The sequence below is a fragment of the Camellia sinensis genome, chromosome 8, assembly GCF_055761805.1.
Source record: "Camellia sinensis isolate YWXY chromosome 8, ASM5576180v1, whole genome shotgun sequence".
NCBI lineage: Eukaryota > Viridiplantae > Streptophyta > Magnoliopsida > Ericales > Theaceae > Camellia > Camellia sinensis.
The window spans coordinates 92,623,422-92,647,287 of NC_138968.1; the positions used below are offsets into that span (position 1 = coordinate 92,623,422).

At 35.6% G+C, this 23,866-nt stretch overlaps 1 protein-coding gene across 2 annotated transcripts; it reads left to right on the forward strand.

Moving 5' to 3' along the window:
• Window positions 1-4,001: 4,001 nt before the first annotated feature.
• LOC114274666 (putative serine/threonine-protein kinase PBL7) lies at window positions 4,002-16,912 on the forward strand. 2 transcript variants are annotated; one of them, XM_082883032.1, is made up of 6 exons: window positions 4,002-4,887; window positions 5,465-5,586; window positions 6,787-6,980; window positions 13,710-13,899; window positions 14,862-15,253; window positions 16,372-16,912. In XM_082883032.1, exons 2-6 carry the CDS (start codon window positions 5,505-5,507, stop codon window positions 16,621-16,623), a joined length of 1,110 nt encoding a protein of 369 aa, XP_082739158.1. In that variant the 5' UTR covers window positions 4,002-4,887; window positions 5,465-5,504; the 3' UTR covers window positions 16,624-16,912. The 2 variants fall into 2 exon arrangements, with proteins under 2 accessions (XP_082739158.1, XP_082739159.1); XM_082883033.1 differs by lacking the exon at window positions 6,787-6,980.
• Window positions 16,913-23,866: the final 6,954 nt, after the last annotated feature.

A 23,866-nucleotide genomic window follows, 5' to 3' on the forward strand; every position in this document is an offset into this window, starting at 1 on the left:
TTTGATTGTTGTAGAAATTGCATGAGGATTGGGCTAATTGAAACCAATTACTCATACATCTTGCTTTAAACATCGTTCATATTTTTATATTGAAAATGTATCGTTTTGAGAAAAAATGGTGAATACCTTGGTAAATCTAGTTAGGGGGTATGGTTGTGATTATATCTATGTGTCCTTGGTGAAAGTCTAGAAACCCGAACGGTCAAGTGTCGATCCTTTTGGTTAGTACAGGTAAAATGGCTTTGGTAGTGCTTATATAGCCTACTGCTAGACACGTACCTAGAGATTCTCATTATTGTGTATCTACTGGCCTATTTTCTGTTTTAAAAAGTATCAGTTTATGAATTGATTTATAAACATGGCATATCATGGTTTGAAGGAGACAATGTAACGTTTTGGTAAATAACATTCATGTGCATTCACTATATAATTTTGTTAAGCATCGTAGAATGTGTCAAAGTACTCTCTACTGGGTTTTAGCTCACCTTATGTGGAAACCAACTTTTAGATATTTATGGTATGCCTCTACCAATGACTTAGCTTGGAAGGATCTTGGAGCTAAACGCTCATTTATTTTTGTGTTGTAATTATCTTTTGTACAAGCCTCAGGCTTTTTATTTGTATTAGTCTTAACTCACTTTTATTGTAACCAAACATCGTCTTGGAAATATGTAGCCCTTAGGACAAGAACTTCTCTTTTCTTCTTTTACTATATGTATATCTGTCACATGCTATAGATTCATACCTTAGGGCTAATGAATGTATTAATGCATGTGATGTCATCTTTGTACTACATTAAAAGAATTAATGAAAGATAGAATGTTCTGGTAATATTGATTGAATCTGATGAGCATCCGTATATCTGTTGATGGTTTATGAGATTATCTATTGTTATGAATTTTGGGGTGTTGCACATCTAACCTTGTTATCCTTTGTTATTGACTTGAATATCATATTCCATTACATGTTTATTATAATTGTGATTACGTATTAGATTGGGAAAAAAGGACGGGGTGTGTGTGTGTTTACTAGACATTCAAAGCTCATAGCGTTTCATGCCAGGTATTGACAAAATTTACACGGACGCTGGCAAAGCAGAATCATTTCAAAACATATGGCTATCCCAGAAGAATTAGGAATTAGTAATCATGTTTTGGGATTGTAAGTGTTAAAACTCTTGTCGAAAACAAGATATGATCTTGTTACTATTATTTTACTTATATATATCTATATCTTTTGTGAACTTATCTTTGTCTTTCCATCAACTTATGTAGATCTTATGTTAATATCTTGTTAAGATTTGTCAAAAAGGTAGCTTTGCTATCTAAGAAGATTGGACCTTGAAGAGAGGCTATATTGATTCCTCTAATCTTTTTTAGAATCTTACTTAGTTATTGATCAAATGACTCATTATTGACGTTTCCTAAACTTGAAGCCTAAGAAGAATCCTTTATTTATTTGTTAATAGATTCCCTGATGTTCCTGATTTTTGGGGCATCACAAAACTTTTCTTTTGTTCACATATATACATGGAGCACGATTAGGAAACTTGGCACTGGTAAAGGAAAATGAGAACAACGAAGGAAGATGACCAATAATATTTAGTCTGTTTTTCGTCATTATTGTTCAAACTTTTAGAACCGAACAAACTGAATTTGTTTAGACTTCCAAATCCGAACAAATTCACTTTGTTCAATTGTACACTGCTAAACAAAGTGAAATTGTTCGGTTCTAGAAGTATGAACAATAATAACGAAAAACAGGTTGAATATTCACTTTTATGTAATAAAAAAAAATCAATAATCAATAATTGTACTTTGATATTTATGTGAACAATTACCTTCTCTCTGATGGGTTGTTTCAAAAAGCTAGTTTGATTATTACTCTGATCCATGTTTGATTTTGTTCGAACATTCTTCTATTTGCAAGTAACAATATAATAAAAAAACAATGATGTTGATGATAATGGTGAGTTTTGGTGGGGTAAATTAGAGTTTTGGTAGGAGGAGGAAGAAGAAGAAGAAGAAGAAGAAGAAGAAATAATAATAATTAAAACTTGAGGAAGAAGATGAAGATATTTGAATATGAAAAATACGTATAATTGATTAAGGCATAGCATGAGAAAAAAAAATTTTATTTTAATGTTTAATATATGTTTTCTTTATTAGTAAATTCACATTAGGGTATAATAAGAATTAAAATTTTTAAATTTGAATTGGACGTACTGAGCACATCACCGTTGTAGGAACTGCTTGAAAAGGGGTTTATCCGGCTGAGCACATCACCGTGGGGTGCACCTGTATTGTTTGTGAAGAAGAATGATGGGACACTCCGCTTATGTATTGATTACAGAGGACTCAAGAAGGTAGCCATTAAAAATAAATATCATTTGCCTCGGATTGATGATTTGTTTGATCAATTACAGGGGGTTCAGGTATTTTCAAAGACTAATTTGCGTTCATGATACCATCAATTGAAAGTTAAGGCTGAGGACATAGAAAAAACTGCCTTCTGGACCAGGTATGGATACTATGAATTTTTAGTCATGCCTTTCGGAGTTACCAATGCACCACCAACCTTTATGGACTTAATGAACCAAATTTTTAAACCATTTTTGGATGAATTTGTTATGGTTTTTATTGATGACATTTTGATTTATTCCAAGAATAGAGAAGAACATGAATAGCATCTTAGACTTATCCTTCAAACACTCCAGGAGAAAAAATTATATGGGAAATTTAAGAAATGTGAATTCTAGCTTAATGAAGTTGCATTTTGGGGGCATGTTATTAATAAAGAGAGAATATCTGTTGACCCATAGAAAATTGAGGTGATTGCGAACTAGCCTACTCTGGTTAACGTAACAAAAATTCATACTTTTATGGGCTTGGCAGGTTACTACCAGAGATTTATCAAAGACTTCTCTAAAATTGTTGTGTCATTGACACAATTGACCCAAAATGGAGAACCATTCGTGTGGACTGATCAGAGAGAATCTGCATTTTTAGAATTGAAGACGAGATCAACTACAGCTTCAATCTTTACCATACCATCAGGTACTGAAGGGTTTATAATTTTCAGTGATGCATCTCATGGAGGTTTGGGTTGTGTTTTAATGCAGAATGATAAAGTGATTGCTTATGCATCCCGACAACTAAAACCACATGAAAAAAACCCTGTTATCCTACAATTTTCATCCCCAAACCCTATTATTCTACAATTTTTCCTTTTAATTTTCTAAGCTTTTCATTTCTATGTGTTTCCTTCTCTAGCAGATCCTATAATTTTGACTCTCATCTTTGTTCTATTCATTTTCTTCTCATCATAGCAAGTCATTCACACCACTCAATGTACAGATGTATTATTGATTGTAGTCATTAAATTTCAATTTAGCCTAGTTATGCTTAGTTAAATTGAACATGGGTTTTGTACAAGAATTCAATTTGAGAACTCATGTGATGTTGGGGTGTTCTCTAAACTGACTAATGTGTACTATTGTGATGTTAGGGTGGTAACGAGGAAAGGTTGGGGTAGTGGGAAGGAGGTGACTAGAGACATAAGAGGAAGGTTGGGGGAAGGTTGCAATGGTGGAGGGAGGAGGAGGGCTAGCCACTGGCAGTGGTGGCTGGCAGAGTTGTAAGGCTACAAAAAGGTTTGAGGGTGAGTTTGAATCTATAATTTAAATTTGGGGCCAAAATGTAATTTTTTTTAACTTTTTTCTTTTAAATGTAATGGTAGGGAGAAATTGATCATGATTTAACTAGGTTAGGGGGTAAATTGATAATATCATAAGTTAGAGAGTGAAATTGATCAGACAGATATAGTTTTGGGAAAAATGAAATTTTCTCTAAATAATTTAACATTTCAAATTAAAACAATATGGATCAAAATACAATTTAAGTAAAACTATAAAGTAAAATAATAATAATAATAATTTATCCTATGTTTAATTACTAGAAATAATAATGTAATAAAAGAAGTGGGATGCTATTTACACCTATGTTAATTCTTTAGACCCCCTCTATTTTATTTCTTTAAATTCCAATTTTATCCAAAGATACCCTCATCTCTATCACTTTATCCCTAATTTCCAAAACCTTAACCCTAATTTCATTACCTCCGGCAGCCACCATTCACCCTCTTCACCCCTACTACTGGCCATCCAACCACTGCCATCATCGTAGCACTGCCGTCACCCCCAACCACTGCCATCATCGCAACACTCTCTCTCTTCATCCGCCTCATTCTTTCTACCACCGCACCACTATTATCACCACACCACCATCGTCGGCCATATATTCTTTTTGTTCTTCTTCCTCTTTCTTTTTTCTCTTATCTTCTTGTCTCAAAACCCTAACCCTAATTCCATCATCGCCTACTACCACCATCAACCATACCTTCTTCTACCCTTGCCACTGACCATGTCTCTTCTTTGCAACTTCTTCACAAAACCCTAGCCGTCAAACCCTATCGAGAAATAGAGAGATTGAGAGACAGAGAGAGATAGAGAGCAACGTGACAAGAGGGGAGGTGTTTTACACCTACAGAGGGGAGATGTTTCGCAACAAGAAGAATAATAATAATAAGGCTGGGTTAGGGTTCGCGATCAGAAATTGTGTTTACGACGGGGTAGGTGATAGTTATGGTAGGTAGTAGTGGCGAAGGAGGAGGCTAGGTTTAGGGTTTTGCATGTAAAGAATAAGAAGAAGATGCGGAAAGGGGGTCAGAGTGGCAACTGGTGAAGAAAGGGGTTGCCAGAGAAAAGAGAGAAGAAGAGGAATGGAAAATGGGAAAAGTTGGAAATATGGTGGGGGTGAAAAAAAGAATAGGTAAAATGTAATTTTGGATGGTGGGAGACCAAAGAAATGGAGGAGTTCAAAGAAAAAGGTAGGCACATTTAGCAGCCTTCTAAAAAAACGAAATTAAAATTAAACAATAAATTATAAATACAGTCCATGAGATTTGTTTAAAATACGATTTGTCTCTGTAATTTTGAAAATTACATTCTATCCCTTGAAGTTTTTAATTTCATAACAAATAGCTTATTTTATTAATAAATTATCATATCAATTAACAATTTTTAATGATGTCAGAAATTTATTGCAATTAATAATTTAGGTAATTTTATCATTGTATAAGAAAATAGTTAGAAATTTCATTTTTGCAGTTAATTCTATTAAATAATTTTTTTTGATAAATGAGCATTTGTAAATTTTCAAACTATAAGGATAATCTGTATTTTAAATAAACTTTGAGGGTATATTTGTAATTTATCCTAAATTTAAACCAATTTAAAATTTAAAAATGAAATTTTAATTTAAGAAGGTAATCAAAAATTCAAAAAATTCAGTGGTTTGTTGCATTATTCTCTCAAGATATATATACCAAGAGCCCTGGCCCCTGGCTGAATTGAACTCTCTCTCTCTCTCTCTCTCTCTCTCTCTCTATTGTGTCACTGTTCCAGTGTTCTGGTTTAGAGGTATAGAGAAAGAGAAAAGAAGACAATGGGTTGGTTCCTCTGCTCAGGAAAATCCAACAAAAATGCAAAGAAGAAGCAACCCGATGATCAGATCCTATCAACTTCAGGTACTTTACAAGAACACAAATGTACACAATTTTGATGATATTGTCAACATTTTAGTCCAATCCCATTTCTAGTTTATATATATATATATATATATATATACTGTTTTTGGTTTGTCTATCTTGAGATTTGTTTCAAATTGATGATAACATTTCCTATGCATTATTGTTAGAATCCCTCTATTGGGTTGTCCATTGTCGCTTTTGATATGCTCTAATTTTGTCCGGAATGTTTTTGTGAAATGGTTTTTAGAATTATTTGTTTTTGTTTTCCAATTACCATTTTGATGCATGTTTTGGTGTTGGTTGTTATAAATTGGGTTTGGTTGCAATTCATGACTTTATGGGTATTATTCTCAATTGTTTTTGTATAATTTTTTGAATTTCAAATCAGAGTTGTTACTCTTGGGCTGATTTCAATGTGAATTAACTTGGTTTAAATATCCCAAGTTCCATTTGGTTAAAATTCATTTGTTTCTAAGCTGAAATTCAACTTTAATTAGTATTTTTTTTTTTTTTAGCTCTCATGTGAATTGTATACGGTTGCGTTTGGATTTATGGATTTGAACTGAAAGGAGAATAGCTCATATTTAAATATGATAGTTCATATGCGGATTTCAAGATTGAATTTGGAAGTTTTACCATGATGAATTGTAATAAATTTGAAGTAACAAGTAAAAGTAATTATTTGAAATCATTCACGCTAAGGATTATAGTTGCACAAAGATCATAAAGTTTAACCTCAAATCCCTTCATTTGAAATCCATTTATCTGAATAGAACCTAATTGTTAAATGAAGGGTGGTTTCTCTTATCAATTTAGATAAAATTGCCTAAAAGAATAGATTATAGTTGCACATACTTTTGTAACTACCAGTACTTTGTACACGTCCCATAAATGATGTTTATGCAAGCAATTCTCGTACTATTAATGCAGGATATATACATATATATTTCAAAATGCTTGGAAGGATCCAAGCTAAAGTCCTACAGCAACGCTCATTTTGTCTTTTGCAATCTTTGTTTGTTGTTTACGTTTCTAATGTTGTCACAGTCCTTGTTTCCCTCATACTATCCTGTGTTTGTACCACAGGATAGTATTGATTGTTTACTGGTTACTCTCTTCTATCCTCTTCTTTTTCTTTTCTTTTTTTTTTTTTTTTTTTTTGTGTGTGTGTGTGTGTGTGTGTGTGGCTCCATTTAGAAAAATCAAAGGTGAATCCTTCGTTGGATGTAAAGAAGGAAGCTTCCAAGGATGAAGGATCTAGTCAAATTGCAGCACCCACTTTCACATTTCGTGAATTGGCAGCTGCAACCAAGAATTTCAGGGCTGATTATCTTTTGGGTAAAGGCGGTTTTGGCAGAGTATATAAAGGGCAATTAGAGAGTACCAGTCAGGTTTGCTAAGTTCATCAGTTTTCACAAATTTTAATGAAATTATGATTTCTAAATGGCTAGTATGAAACTTATTTTACGGTTAGTCTTTGTTGTGCTGAAATATGTAGACTTTTCTCTTTTACCATGAGATTCCTTTTTAGATTTTTTAGGCATTAGGATATATAGTGTGTTTTTGTTACGTAAAAATTGATTGTGAATGCTATAAATAAGTTTTTTGTGAAATCTGAACCGTTATATTTTGTTTCATTGAAGATAACACTTGCTTGAATGGAATATACACTCGTATGGAAAAATCAATAAATTTGTTGAAAGAGGGCATTTGTTTGTTTAGTTCCCAATAACTACACCTTCTCTCAAGCTTTTCCCTTTTAAGCTTTTGAAATGAGAAGAAACAATGCAAATTGTTTGCCTCATTTGAGGATTTCATTATTACAGGAAGAGATTTTGAAGTTGTTGGTGACCATTTGTGGTGATATGAGGTTCGAGACAAGCACAGTTTTCTTCTTAAAATTTTTTTTCTTAAATTACTTTAGAAACAATAAGATGAATAAAATAGAAAACTCTTGTAGACATAGGCTTGATATTTTTGGGAAAATAACTGTTTTTCAGCCTCTTCAGACATGAGAGTAAGGTTGCACAAATCTTGCTCTTGCTAGTTTTAGGAGTCTCATGCACTGAGTTTGTCCTTTTAAGTTATTTATCTGTTGTTGTCTTTTGAATGGGCAAACTTGTAATCGAATTCTATCTAATGACAAAATTTATACTTTGTAGTGACATTGTACCATATGATTGTCTAGTTTTACTCTTTATTGATTTTTGAAAAAGACAAATCCCATGTCAAACAGTTTCTTTTCTTTTTTTTTTTTTTCCTTTTTTGGGCAGGTTACTCATGAAACATGTAACATATCAAAGAGCAAACTTATAACTGTTAGGGGGTGGATGAACCGAACCCTGTTTCAAACTTGGCTTGAATAGACATTTGGAAATTACTTATTCTATTAAGGTTGTTAGATTTGCATAAAAGAAAGAAAAGGAAGAGAACTGTATATTATTCACTCTCATAAACCTATTAGGGTTACACATACTTATAATAAAAGACTAAAGGAACAAAAGACATAACTATCCTTAACTACCCTTATACAATAATACTTAACACTCCCCCTCAAGTTGGTGCAAAGATATCTCTCATGCCCAACTTGCAGCAAATAGGATGGAAAACTTTACTACTAAGACCCTTAGTAAAGACATCAGCCAATTGATTTGCAGACTTCACAAAAGGCATACATATGAAACCCTTATTCAATTTCTCCTTGATGAAATGTCTGTCAATCTCAATATGCTTGGTTCTATCATGCTGAACAGGATTGTGAGCAATACTAATGGCAGCTTTGTTGTCACAGTACAGTGTCAATGGTTCACTACAAACAAACCCAATATCATTCAACAAGGACTGGAGCCACATCAATTCACATGTACCATGCGCCATAGCCCTGTATTCTGCCTCTGCACTAGATCTGGACACCACTGTTTGTTTCTTACTACGCCATGTCACTAAATTTCCCCCCACAAATGCACAATAACCGGAGGTAGATCGCCTGTCATCTATAGAACCAGCCCAATCAGCATCTGTGAATGCCTCCAACCTCAAGTGACCATGATTGGAAAATAAAATCCCTTTTCCAGGAGCAGATTTAAGATACCTCAAAATACGATACACTGCATCCAAATGAGGGGCACGAGGCTCATGCATAAATTGACTCACTATCCCAACCGCATAGGCAATATCTGGACGAGTGTGGGATAAATATATAAGTCTTCCAACAAGTCGCTGGTACCTTTCCTTCTCCACAAGATCACCAACACCACTACAAAGATGGTGATTAGCCTCAATTGGAGAATCAGCAGGTCGGCAGCCTAACATGCCAGTTTCCTCAAGAAGATCTAGAATATACTTTCGCTGAGAAAGAAAGATGCCTTTGTCAGATCTGGCAACTTCAATCCCAAGAAAGTACCGCAATGAACCAAGGTCTTTGATCTCAAATTCCTTGGCCAACAGCATCTTAAGATGTGTCACTTCTTCCTCATCATTACCTGTCACAACTATGTCATCCACATACACTATAAGCACAGTTACCTTATGTGCGTGACGTTTGACAAACATTGTGTGATCTGCATTGCTTTGCTTATACCCGAACCTCAACATAGCCTTTAGGAATCTGTCAAACCAAGCCCGAGGAGATTGTTTTAAACCATATAACGCCTTTTTCAACCTACAAACTTTCCCAACTGTAGACTGAGATGAGAATCCTGGTGGTATATCCATATATACCTCCTCCTCCAAATCACCATGGAGAAATGCATTCTTCACGTCTAACTGCTGTAAAGGCCATCCCAAATTAGCTGCACATGAGAGAATAGCTCGAATGGAATTCATCTTCGCCACAGGAGCAAAGGTTTCTTGGTAATCAATTCCATATGTCTGAGTAAATCCCTTGGCCACTAACCGTGCTTTGTACCGTTCAATTGTTCCATCTGCTTTCTGCTTGATGGTGAACACCCATTTACACCCTACAGGCTTTTTTCCACTAGGAAGAGAAACCAACTCCCAAGTGTTATTCTTGCTTAGAGCTTGCATCTCTTCTACCATAGCTACTTTCCACTTAGGATCATTGATAGCTTCTGTCCAACCCTGGGGAATACATGCAGAAGACAAAGACGAAACAAAAGCACGATATGTAGAAGACAATGAATCGTATGACACAAATTTAGAAATGGGGTGTTGAGTACATGCCCTAACCCCCTTTCTAAGAGCAATAGGAAGACTCGAATCATTGACAACAGGACTCTCAACTACAGGTAGAGGGATAGACTGAGATGCATTACCTGGAACTGGCATGAGGGATGATGATGGGTTTGGTGGCACAAGAGATGCTTGCTCTTTCGGACGTCGAGAATAAGTCTTAAAATCAGCCCTGTCCAAACGACCACTAATGTCAGGCTCCACATCAAGAGAACTATTAGGCTCCCCCTCACCACAAATAATAGTCCGCTGACTAGGAAGGAAAAAAGACAACTCGTGTTGATAGGCCATCTCCTCATCCGCAATCTCATCCATACCACTACTCTCCCCCGGAGGAGATGGCGGAGGAGAAGGAAAGAAGGACACAGCTTCACGGAAAGTGACATCCATACTGACATACACTTTGCGAGTGTGAGGATCATAACATTTGTAACCCTTCTGAGTAGCAGAATAACCAATAAAGACACAACGCACAGCCTTAGGATCGAGTTTCCCACGAGTACGAGGTTGCAAATGAACAAAACAGACACACCCAAACACCCGAGGAGGAAGAGACGAGGTGGGATATGCGACAGGAAGCAGTTGAAGAGGAATCTGGAATTGGAGGACACTGGAAGGCATACGGTTGATAAGGTAAGCAGCGGTAAGAACAGCATCACCCTAAAAAGACTTAGGGACATTCATGGTAAACAAGAGAGAGCGAGCAACTTCAAGAAGATGGCCATTCTTGCGTTCGGCAACCCCATTCTGTTGAGGAGTACCAACACAACTAGTCTGATAAAGAATGCCATGCTCCTCTAAATATGCCCGAAAAACTCCATCAACATACTCAGTCCCATTATCACTACGAAGAATTTTGATTTGAGCATTAAAAAGATTGGTCACCATTTTATGAAAAGTTTGGAAACAAGAAAAAACTTCACTCTTAGTTCGAAGCAAGTAAATCCAAGTCACACGGGAAAAACAATCAATAAAAGTAACAAACCATCGATACCCAGAAGTAGAAACCACAGGGGAAGGGCCCCACACATCAGTATGAATAAGCATAAAAGGAAAAGTACTTCTTTTATTAATTGAAGGGTAACAAGTACGTTTATGCTTTGCAAGTTCACAAGCATCACAACCAAAAATACTCCTAGGACAATCACGAACTAAAGAAGGAAAAAGTTTCTCTAAAACATTAAAGGAAGGATGACCCAAACGGCGATGCCACTGATGAAGGAGAGAAAGAGAGGAGCCAATAGTGCACTTGAGAGCTTGAGATGGGACGACAGGAGGAACGGCATCCAGAAAGTACAGCCCACCTTGTGCTCTACCATTGCCAATCGTTTTCCCCGTAGCCAGGTCCTGAAAGACACAATGAGTAGGAAAAAATGTCACTGAGCAATTTAGAGAAGTAGTAAGACTACTAACAGAAAGCAGATTAGTGGAAAAAGTAGGAACATGAAGCACAGAGGAAAGAGAAAGCAAAGATGAACAATGAACTGAACCCTTGCCAGAGACAGAGGATAAAGTGCCATCAGCCACTCGAACCTTGTCTCGGCCGGAACAAGGAGAATAAGAATAGAAAAGACTAGAAGCACCTGTCATGTGATCGGTGGCACCGGAATCAATAATCCAAGAAGGCGATGATAAGGTACTAAGAGCACTAGCAGGAATACCTGTGTTGGCAAAATTGGAAGAAGCAGAAGTAGAAGAAACTGTGGTAGAAGGAGAGTCAAGTCGAGCCATCAAACGTCTGAGAGTGTGTAACTCATCCTGGGAAAGAGTGTTGGGCTCAGAAGGACTCACAGCAATCTCGGACACATGTGCTTGGGGTCGAGCTGTACTACCACGACCTCGACCCCGAGTAGGGCGACCATTCAGTTTCCAACAATGCTCTCGATCATGTCTGTCTTTCCCACAATAATCACACTTCAAGCGATCTCGATCAACCAGTGTACCCTGACTCCCAGACTGAACTGGACTAGGCCGAGGAGCCCGAGGAGGAGGAGCAACAGCTAAAGCAGAACGATCCTGAATAGAGGAATGTACCATAGCACTACGGCGACTCTCCTCTTGCTGGACAAGGGCATAAGCCTCGCGTAGGGTGGGAAAAGGTGAACGACCCAACACCTGGACGCGAATCTGATCATACTCCAAGTTCAAGCCAGCAAGGAAGTCATACACACGCTCTTTCTCAACGGTTTGTTGAAACAACGTGGCATCCTGAGAACAAACAGCCTGGAAGCTTTGGTAATAGTCTAGTTCCTGCCACAAACTACTCAACTCAGCATAGTAGACTGCGAGTGATCTATCTTTCTGATCTAAGCTCCGAAGCTTCTTCCTCAACTCATACGCCTGTGCATCATTACCTTGTTGGGAGTACATTTGGGCTGCAGCTGTCCAAATCTTATGAGCAGTATCTAATAAAAGGAAACTCCGACTAATAGTGGGCTGCATAGAGTTGATGAGCCAAGTCATAACAAGAGCATTTTCAGAAATCCATTGAGTATGGAGTGAGGCATCACCATCCGGTAGGGGAAGAGAACCAGTAATGTAGCCAGTCAAACGGCGAGCAGCAATAGCAAGACCACATGAGCGGGACCAAATCAAATAGTTGGAACCATCCAATTTAACAGGACTAATTTGAAGAGAGGGATTGTCGGTAAGAGTCATAACACGACGGAGGCCACCCTCATCACTAATTGTATCCTTAGTCTCACCCTCAGCCATTGAAAATTAAATGCCCACAATAGGGAAAAAGCAAATACCAGTCGAAAAACAGCAAAAACCAACAGAGGCAATCCACCAACTCAACTTAGGGACAATAGTTACCTCTAGAGACAAAAACAGAGCCGAAACAGGGGCTGGAGAGACCAAAACCAGTCAGAAACTGAGAGAAAACGTGCTGAAACTGAGGAAAATTGACAAAAATAGAGTGAAAGCTTGCCAAATCATCAAAACCAGTCCTCCCAACCCTAGATCAGTCCCAGTCGGCTCCCAAGGTAGAGGGAGGAAGGGAAAAAACAGCCAAAAACAGGCCGCAGCAGGGGCTTCCAAAAAATCAATCGTTTTTTCCAAAAATCAACAAAAATTGGAAAAACACTCAAAAACTCATCAAAAAATTAAAATAAAAATCTAGGGTGAAAACCCATCAAATTTCGACCATAAAGGATTTTTTTTTTTTTTTTTTTTTTTCTGATTTTTTCTGTGTACAAGGAAGAACGAAAGAAACAAGAAAAAGAAACGAATCTTCAAGAAGGAAGATGATGCTCTGATACCATGTTAGATTTGCATAAAAGAAAGAAAAGGAAGAGAACTGTATATTATTCACTCTCATAAACCTATTAGGGTTACACATACTTATAATAAAAGACTAAAGGAACAAAAGACATAACTATCCTTAACTACCCTTATACAATAATACTTAACAAAGGTCATTCATTTTTTTCAACCTTTGGTGGTCTTGTTTCCCTCTTTATGGGCTATTGATATTTTCACTGCTATGATTCGTTGTATTTTTGGTACTAAGAATTGGAACTTTCACCCTACACAGTAAGTTTGTGGTAATATACGTGTACCCTAAGAAGCAGGGACACAAACATGTGACACAACACAGAAAGCTTCAAAAAATGTATGACATGACGCATGGGGGACACTTGCAAAATTTGTAATCTTATATATTTATTATATGTCATATATACATATAAATAATTATTGTGTCATATATATGTATGTTTAAGTTAAATATAATAATTTTTAAGTCTGGAGGATGAGAATAAGTAGAAATGTACGTTGTTTTGTTTTATTATTGGATTCCAAGCTATTTTATTTAAAGTTGTAATGTGTTTCATGTGTCTCAAGTGTTGGAAGTGTCCAATGGGTTACCTTCTTAGAAGTGTATGTGCTTCTTAGTAATACCTGACCCTTCTATTTTGTTTGTGCAGATTGTGGCTATCAAGCAACTTGATCGTAATGGATTGCAAGGAAACAGAGAATTCTCTGTTGAATTATGGATGTTAAGCCAACTTCACCACCCAAACTTGGTTAACTTGATTGGATATTGTGTTGACGGGGATCAGAGACTTTTGGTTTATGAATACATGCCATTAGGATCATTAGAAGACCATCTACATGGTAAATACAATAACAGACTCAATCATTTAATGTCCAAAAATAGTGCTTATTGGCATGTGGCGTCAGAGGTGTGCCTTGTTTATATCTAGCACACAAGTTAATTAAAAGTTCAAAAGTTGAAAGAAGTTTTCACTGCCTAAAAGAAAAGGAAAATGGTGTACAGATCAAGATTATTTTATCCTATTTTAGTGCTTGTTTTAAATAGTTTTACCATAATACTTATAGAGCAATTGTTTCATATTTACTTTTGAATAATTTTCAGGAAACTTTTTGCATAGATTGCCCCCTCCAAAAAACAAAAGAAATGAAAAGAATAATTTGATAATATGTTTTCAACTATCAATGTGCTAAGTAGCTCCAAATTGGTGGAGCTGTCCGGGTCAGTACTACTTATGCTGCCACTCTTCACTGCCAAATGGCCTACCGAGTGCAGAATCATGCTTTCAATCTAGCTCTTCCCACAAATCCGGGTTACGCACCACTCTTGAGTATTAATTCTCCAGAACACCCATCTTGTATCTATCTCCCAAAGCAGATCCCCAGATGTGAGCTCCTCAAGCTTCTTCTGATTCTTGGGTCACAAACTAAAAAAAAAAAAAAACTCCCCATATTCCCCGACCAATGCAGTCCATCAATCCCACGTTTACTCGGAAACAAGATGGTTTTGTAGAAATTTCTTGCTAATTACGGTACCATTTGTCACTATTTCACTATCTCATGTGAGAATCGCCACCTTATGTTGCTTAGGTTTTGATGCTTGTAGTCAGCTCAAGCTATCCATACCTATAAACAAGTGTCATTGTCCTGACACTGTATGTTGTGCATTTAGTGGAGTCCTTCTAACACAACTAGAGTGCTACATCCTTCCTTTGTTATTTGCTTATTGTTATTTTGATGTACTTTTAATGTGACCTATTATAAACTACTAAGTTTTGTCAATTGTCATGCTCATGTATATCCAGATCTTACACCTGATAAAAGAAGACTTGACTGGAATACAAGAATGAAAATAGCTGCTGGTGCTGCAAAGGGCTTGGAGTATTTGCATGACACAGCGAACTCACCTGTCATATACCGGGATTTAAAATGCTCAAATATCTTACTTGATGAAGTGTATCATCCCAAGCTTTCCGATTTTGGCTTGGCCAAGTTGGGTCCCGTTGGGGATAAGTCCCATGTATCCACTAGAGTTATGGGAACCTATGGATATTGTGCTCCAGAATATGCAATGACAGGTCAGCTGACATTTAAATCAGATATTTATAGCTTTGGGGTAGTTCTTCTTGAAATCATCACTGGGAGGAAAGCAATCGACAAATCAAGAGCTGCTGGGGAGAAAAATTTGGTTGCATGGGTAAGGGACCCTACCCTACCGCATTATGTTTTTATGTACTTTTGTTGCTGAAGGCAACTTTATTTGCCTATCTATCTTTAACTATATGGTTGCTCCAAGCCACGTGAAAGCATTGATAAGGGACTGCATATCATTAAATCTGTTGAATTTCTCAGCAGATCTTTGGTTTACCACATGGCATGTGTATAGATTGAGTGATCTTGGTGACCAGTTTATTTGGTTACAATACCGCTTCCGAGCGATGCACATATATTTGTTTTATCAATTACAGTTGTTGATAAGAACTGAAATTTTCATTTAGAAAAGTAACGCCTCTCTCTCTCTCTCTCAAACTACCCAAATGCTGCTGCATCGGTGCTTGGTTACCCCATATTAACCTTTTTTGTTACAAGGACTCTTTACCTCCAGCATCTGTGTTAACATGACAACATAAGGGAGAATCAAAAACCTCAACACATCCACTGCTGAACCTGACGGTTACCTGAGTTCAAGTTAGGGCATCTCCAATGGGCTTAGTGTCAGAATGGAAACAGTTAACGAATCAATCATACATTTTCTTTTACTCTTCAATGGGTTCAATAGCTTTGTTGTTTAGTGTATTTAGTAAAGTGTTGTCTACCTGTGGAGACACAGTTAGTTCAGATAGAGACCTGAGAGCCTGCAATTGAATGTGCGGTGGTGGGACCACTGTACTTTTTTTTTATTTTTTAGGTGGACCTCACTCTTACATAACACACTTTAATTACACCATTGGAGCACTTATGCACTCTCTAACCTAAAAAAACACTTACCACACTTTATCCTTTTTGTCATATAATACACTTAAAACACAATTTTAGCTATCTAATTGAAGATGCTCTTAATTAACAGTTCAATCAGATGTGTGGTCCGGAACTGTCATATAATCTTATCATGTAAACTTCAAATAGATTCCCTCCGTTGACATTAGATTCTCCAAGGCTAATCCTAATTCTGATCCTTTTTAGCTGCTATGTAGCCTAAACATTCTGTGGATATCAACCATTAATAACATAGTTGTTTGTCTCTTAAATCGTAGTTTAACAACACCTTGCAAAAGTAGTTCTTTTAAAAACGGTTTTAACTTCTATGTGATGCAGGCACGGCCCTTGTTCAAAGACAAAAGTAAATTCTCACAGATGGCTGACCCGTCACTCCAAGCCCAATATTCAATGAGGGATTTGTATCAAGCTCTTGCTGTTGCTAGACTGTGCGTTCATGAGCAGGCAAACATGCGTCCCCTTGTAGCAGATGTTGTTACTGCTCTAAACTATCTTGCTTCCAAAAACTATTACCCTCAAACCCAGCTGGTCCAAAGCACTCACTCGGGCTCTTCCATTCCTAGAACTTGAAGAGAACAGTAATGGCGGTGGTAGTGGATAAGAGAGATCGAACTAGAAGACCTACATTTTGAAGTATGAGTTGTCTTATTAGGATGGATATTTTTTTGTGATCTGGTGGTCAGGACTCAACAGGATTGGAAATTAGTTATTTTGCCATTAATGACTGCACAACAATGGTTGCCGGTTATTGAATTTTGCTTCACTCCAGATTACAGATTTTCTTAGTTCACTCAGTATTCGTTGTCACTGAAAATTGTCGTTTGTTTACATATTTTGCTATTTTTTGTTGTTGCTTTTTTCCATTTTTCTCACCTTTTCCTTTTCTTTTCCTTTCCTTCTTTTTTTTTTTAATTATTTTTATTGTATAATTGAGCTTGGGGTTTCTTGAATCTAAATGCCTTATATATAGAAAAATAACATTCATATTGCTTTAAAGTTGTGCTTAGATCTTGACTTTGTGCAGATATTTATAAAAAACAAAAACAAACAGAAAAAAGCATTTTGTCTATTTTTCTTTTCGACAAGTTATGTTGCAAACCAAATTTGAATGCATTTTCAATACACTTTTCACATATTTCAAAACACTTTTTACACATTTCAATACACATTTTACACATTTAAAACAATAACAGCCATTAGGATTATTTTTAGCATTTTTCATAAATATATATATATATATATATATTTAAAACTATCATGATCCAAACCCGCTCTCAGAAGTTTAGATCATAACCAGCAGCAATCACTTGATTACCTATGGCATCATACAAAAACACAGAATAATTATAATAATTGGGCCATAAGCAGAAGTATATAACTATGATGAAAGTCCGTTAAGCTGTGCCAATATAATCAAAAATATATTTCACTTCTATCATAGCACATTCACATAACTACATATCCATGCAAAACTTATTTATAATAGAAAACTCCAAACTTATAGTTTACATATCCCAAAACCATCATAGCAAAATAAAATAAAAGTCATAACATGATATGAGTCAAAAGACAACAAGACAAAAGCTCCATCTTGGAGACTCAGCCACTCGGGTTCACAAAAACAATTCCTGGAGCAGACTCTAGGGTTGGGCTCTATGCTGGTCATCAACATGTTGATCACCTACATATACATACATAATGTAGAGTGAGTGAAGCTCAATGAGTAATAATTTCGTAACTTTCGTAAGTCTAACATCATAGTAAATGAATGAGCCCATTATCAAAGTAAGTCTAACATCATAATTTTGTAACTTTTTCATGATCATAATTACGGAACGACCTTAGGTCCATTGATATTACAGAGCGGCCTCAGGCCCAACATTTATCGGAATGGCCTCAGGCCCACAGATAGTACAGAACGGCTTCGAACCCAAACATATGAACACATATCACGGAATGGCCTTGGGCCCACACATTAACAGCTGTTCAGAACGACCTCAAGTCCAATAATATATTATCATAGTTTTATCACATGTACATGAAATAATTCCACGCACACTTACACATGCAGATGAAATACCCTAATTTCTTTTCTAGGACATCCTATAGCTCATTCGGACGCGTGTGTTCTGTATAACTCGTGCTTTGATACCACTCTGTCACGACCCAAACCCGCCCCAATAGGTTTAGCATTGTAACCGGCCACTTTCTCTCTACAAATACACCAAGATCTATCCATTTCTCCACCCTAATCCCTTTGTTAAAAAAGTCGCGTTCATCTAGAGTTTCATTTTCCTCTGAATAGAGTTGGGTTTCAACTTCATTCGAGTTTCATTCGTGCTTTTCTCATCTTCTAGTTTTGAGGTAGGGATTTTCTACACTCTTTTATGATTTTTAACTTATAAAACAATCTTGTGATTTTGGAGGATTTGAACAAACCTAGTGTTTTGGTTTAAAATCGTAAAAGGGGATTTCAAATGGTTGTATAGAAAACGATTATGGTAGTGGAAATGAGGTTGAGTGGTGATAAAATTATTGATTTTGATGCTTGGATTGGATTTTGGAAGAAAAAGGGTTTTGACCTAAATGTTTCAAATATTTATTTTGTAAAAATATATGGAATTAATATTGGGAATGTGAACTTGGATGGATATCGATATAGATGGTGGAGTTTAATATGTATTATCACTCACCTTGAAATTTGGAAAGTTTATCTGTATTAGAGATTTTATATATCTGTTTAGAAATATCTTTTTTGGACTATCGGTGGAGGATAGCTATGATTGTTGTAGAAATTGCATGAGGATTATGTGAATTGAACATTGTTGCTCATTTAATACATTGCATATGTATATGAAATTGAAAAATTGGTGAATGTTGGAAAAATGCGTGTATCACCAAACTAAGTTGGCGTGTATATCCAGGGTGAAAGTTCTGAAAAACACGCGTATACATGTGTACCGATTCCCGCAAACGAAATAGTCGTAAAATGGCAATAGTAGTGCTTGAATAGACTACGTTTACATGGGTTTGACAGTTTCTCACAGACGAAATATCTATGAAAGGTTGTACTGGTTTGAGGATTCCCCCTTATTTCTAATGGTAAAAGATATGAGTTGAGAATTGTGATATAAATTGAACGTGGCATGATTTTGAGAAAGAAATGTGAACTGTTTTGACATAAGCATTGCATATGCATTTCACTCTTATATCTTTGTTAAGATTCATATATTGTGTTTGATTATTTCTACTGGGTTTTGACTCACCTTATACGGGAAAACATTTTCAGGTGTTGGTGAGATATCTCCACCAAGGACTTAGCTTGGGAGGACTGTGGAGCTAAATGCTCAGTTTTGTTATTTTGTATTTAATGTTTGTACAAGCCTAGGGCTTTTTATGTATTGAGTTTATGACTCACTTTTGATGTAACCAAGCATTGCCTTGGAAAGTTGTAGCCTTCGGGGTATTTCTATTATCTGTTTAACTTTTACTTCCTATTTTTGTTATTGACACATGCTATAGATTCAGGATTAGAACTTATGAATATATATTCGCATGTTCCACCTCTCTTATACAGCTGAATTTCATGAAATTGAAGGATATTGTACTCTGATTTATGTTGTTATTTAATTATCGTTACAGTTAGTTTATTATAATTATTTCGGGGGGTTGCAGAGAGAGTTGCTATACTTTCTAGAGAGAGAGAAGTGGAGAGAAGAGGGAGAGAGAGATGAGGGAGTAGTGGAATGATGAAAAAGGACAGAAGTGGTGAGAAAATGGAGAAGATATGGGCAGAAGTGGTGAGAGAAAAGAGGAGAGATGAGTAGGAAATATATTTTGGACCAAACAAATCTGACCATCAATTTTGATTAAGATTCATCTCAGCCATTAAAACAAAATATATCTCTGATACATTTTGAGATATTTTCAAAAACAGTCCTACTTTATTATATATATATATATATATATTGTGAGAGAAAATTAGGGGGAGAAGTTGCAATACGTTTTGGTAAACAAGTTTAGCAGCATTTTGTCATTAAAAAGCCTACATTTTTCCCAAAGATACTAGGGTAGAAAAACCAATGGATCTAAGTGAAAACGTAGAAAGAATGAGAGTTTTAGAGAGAGAGAGGGTCGATCTAGGGTTTTGAAAGAAAAAGATATAAAAAAGTAATGTAAGAAAGTGTTGTTGCGAACTGATATACGCGCAACTCGCTCGAGCGCAAGAGTTGTCGCTCAAGCAACTAGACACAATAAGTTTTTCTGCTTGCTTGAGTGCAAGAAGGTTAGCTCGAGTGTAGAATGCGCACTCCCCAGAAGTTTTACAGACAAAAGACCGTCGCTTGAGTGCAAAAAGTCTCGCTCGAGCAAAGAACACGACCCTTCTAGTATCTCTGCAGGCCTACAAAAGTATTGGGAGTTCACAAAGCTCGCTTGAGCACAAGAAGCTTCGCTCAAACGAAGAGGCCAAAATCTGGACAACAACAATTTGAACCAACTAGCAACCAACCTGTTCCAAATACGACCAAGGCACTCTAATACTCAATTTCAATGAGGAATAAGGGGAAAAAAGCAAGAACAACAATACAGAATCATGGAACCCGAGTCCAGAATGCAAAGTGGGTCGGGTCTAAACTGAAATCACTATAGTATTTTTGCAGACAGCACAGTCCGCTCTAGCGACCAAAGGTCCGCTCGAGCGATCAGGCCTTTCCTGCATGTTTTGCAAATTACATCTTTTTCATAGTTTCATTATCATCTCTTTCTAAACATTCTTAGGCATAAATTATGACTCATTGAGGATTAATAAGTTAAGAACCTACATAAGTTAATTGATTATGAAGCAAAGTAAGAAATCAAATAAGTTTATTTGAAAAGAAAGAATAAGTAAAGTAAGAATACGTGAAATAAGAATTTGATTTAGTTGGGAAAAAAAGAATAAGATAAGTTTTATGAGATCAAAAGAGTGACATCTTGTTTCGATGTGTTCATTTATGTGCTTTGTGTAGGTTGGACATCCGAAGAGGTTCATTCGAGTCACGCCCACTATGAGTAGTATCATTGTAAAGATATGCTATTAAAGTGTGTTTTGGTTTACTGCAAGATCAATATTTTGAAATGCTATTTTGATACAAATGAATGATTGTCTCTTTTGAAATGTAATTGTGGCATCCTTAGTGTAGTCCTCGCCTGAGGGTATCAATACCATAGCCCTTTGCTAAAAGGCCCTCTTTCGGGGGAAACAATACCGTGGCCCTTTGTTATGTGGCCCTCGCCCGAAAGTAACAATACCGTGGCCCTTCATTATATGCCTACAGAGATCTCTGATGTTGACCTAAGTGGTCTCTTTGCTTGACATATATGGTCCCTTCGCTTGACATATATGGTCCCTTCGTTATGCCTTCGGGCCCTTCGTCGCACTATTGGATGTACCACATATGAATATGATTTGTGAACTTTGATACGACAAGTTATGATTTGTTTTGAACTCATGTGATATGATTTTGTACCATGATAGACATCATTAATTTAACCTCTTTATATTGATATTACTCACTGGGCTTTAGCTCACCCATTTCCCTTATATATATGTAGGTGAGCAATTGAAGGATTAACATTATAGTTTGCCTCAGAGTCCACCCCTTTGTCAAGCCACCCAAGCAATGCCTCTGTATCAAGCCTTTAGTTTTGTTCTATCAGAGTTTTTATATTTTGTTAAAAGTCTTAAAGTGTGTGTGAGATATGTATAAGATATGTCTTTGTATATGTAATATGAATGTTTTAATTATTTCAGTCTATTATGTACACACAACTCAATGGACATTCTTATTTTTGTTTTACTTCCGCTTCAGGTCCCGATACTAATTACATATTTTTTTTGACTTTGAGGCCTAAATATTGGCCGATCATGATCCTTAACATTTAGGGGCGAGTTGGGATCGTGACAGAAAAGAATAAGTTATTTTATTTTTATTTTTATATTTATTTAAGTTTTGCACAAAATTGATGTCATTTTGGGACTTTATGGGGTCCACTGACGATAATGTATTACAAATGATTAAGATTCGGAAGTGACATCCAGGAATCAAACATGAGTCTATATCAACAATCTTATAGCATGTACTTCATAAATTAAAGCAAGCGGCAAATATAATCTATACATTCTGTTATATATATATACATATATACTAGTATATACTCGTGCCTGAAAGCACGGTGAAATTAAATTTAAGATTAAAATATAATTAAATGTAATTTCACTAACCTGTTGCAAAAAAAAAAAAAAGGGTCAAAAAATATTAATAGATGGTCACTTTGGTTTGAATTTTCAAATAAATTTTATAATTATATTTTTTAAACGAGTTTGTCAAACTTGAAATTTTGATTTCGTTTGGAAAGTGAATTGAGTTTTTAGCTATTTTAACATGGACTAAAAAGCATCGTTTGAAACAGACTTTTTGATTTTTTTTTTGACTTTTGTGAGAAAAAAATTAAAAATAATTATAATTTGAATGTGACATTTTATCTTATTAATTTTTAGCCTATTTTGTCATGTGATTATTTTAGTCCCAACTTATGATGTCAAATGAAGCCAATTTGATTGTATATTTAGAAAATAATTTTTACAAATTTCAAATTCAAAACATATTTAGTTTTGGTATGTGCCACACCCCGAGTGGTCTGCGTGGGATGAAACCACTTTTGTGTGTGCATAGGGAATAGATATGTGTATTGGTAGATGTATATGCATAAAATAAAAGTTGACTTTTTAATTTTTTTGACTTTTTTTAAAAAATATGTAAAAAATGTGAGAGATAATATGATCTAAAATGAGTTTAAAAAAGTGACTTTTAACCCATTTATCAAAATAGGTTAAAAAATTTGTAAACTAAAATAAATTTCCAACCGCCATAATAACGGGTATCAAAAAATTTCCACCAACATTCAGCACGGGTATCAAAAAGATTTCCACAAATATTTTTTAAACCCAGTACCAGCTAGCACACAAAGGGCTATTTTGGAAGATGATTAAAAGTCATCTTCCAACTTTTAATTTATTTTAGGTCACATCATCTCTTATATTTTTTACACATTTTTTCAAAAAAAATTAAAAAAAAAAACATTTTTTAACCCAGTACTAGCCATCACACAAAGGGCTATTTTGAAAAGATGATTAAAAGTTATCTTCCAACTTTTAATTTATTTTAGGTCGCATCATCTTTCACATTTTTTACACATTTTTCAAAAAAAGACAAAAAAAAATCAAAAAATTAGTTTTTAAACATCCCAAAGCAAATGCAATGCCCTTTGCCTCCAAAATATATTCTTTGATTTTTAATCTATTTAAGAAATGTGTTAATGGTAAGGCTTTTGATAGATAGCACTCAAATTAAAATTACTGAGTCAGACTGATTACGATCAAATTCATAATCATATTCATTCAAATTAATTATCTTCTCAAATATAATTATTTTAATCTATTAAAATAATTAAAAATTAAAATAATTCCGTTTGACTTTATTATTATTATTTTGAGAGAAAATAATTAGAAAAATGTTCCGGATTACATATGTTCTCAATTATTTAATCTGTCTTATATATCAAGAAGAAGAGAGATAAATGAATCACATATACGAAAAAGAGAGATAAATGAATTACAATTCTATAGGACTCTTTATATCTGCCCACTCACTCTTTCTTTTTGACTCTCTCCATCTATTGCCTCCCACTCACTCTCTCTCTCTCCATCTTCCACACTCATTCTCTCTACCTATTATCTCTATTCTCTTCTCTCTTTCCTCTATCTATTATC

Bases quoted from the DNA above. Each gene is read 5' to 3' on its own strand.
- LOC114274666 (XM_082883032.1), top strand. From the start codon at position 5,505: ATGGGTTGGTTCCTCTGCTCAGGAAAATCCAACAAAAATGCAAAGAAG. The intron at 6,981-13,709 runs GTTTGCTAAGTT...TTGTTTGTGCAG, and splicing joins AATTAGAGAGTACCAGTCAG to ATTGTGGCTATCAAGCAACT. The intron at 15,254-16,371 runs GTAAGGGACCCT...TATGTGATGCAG, and splicing joins AGAAAAATTTGGTTGCATGG to GCACGGCCCTTGTTCAAAGA.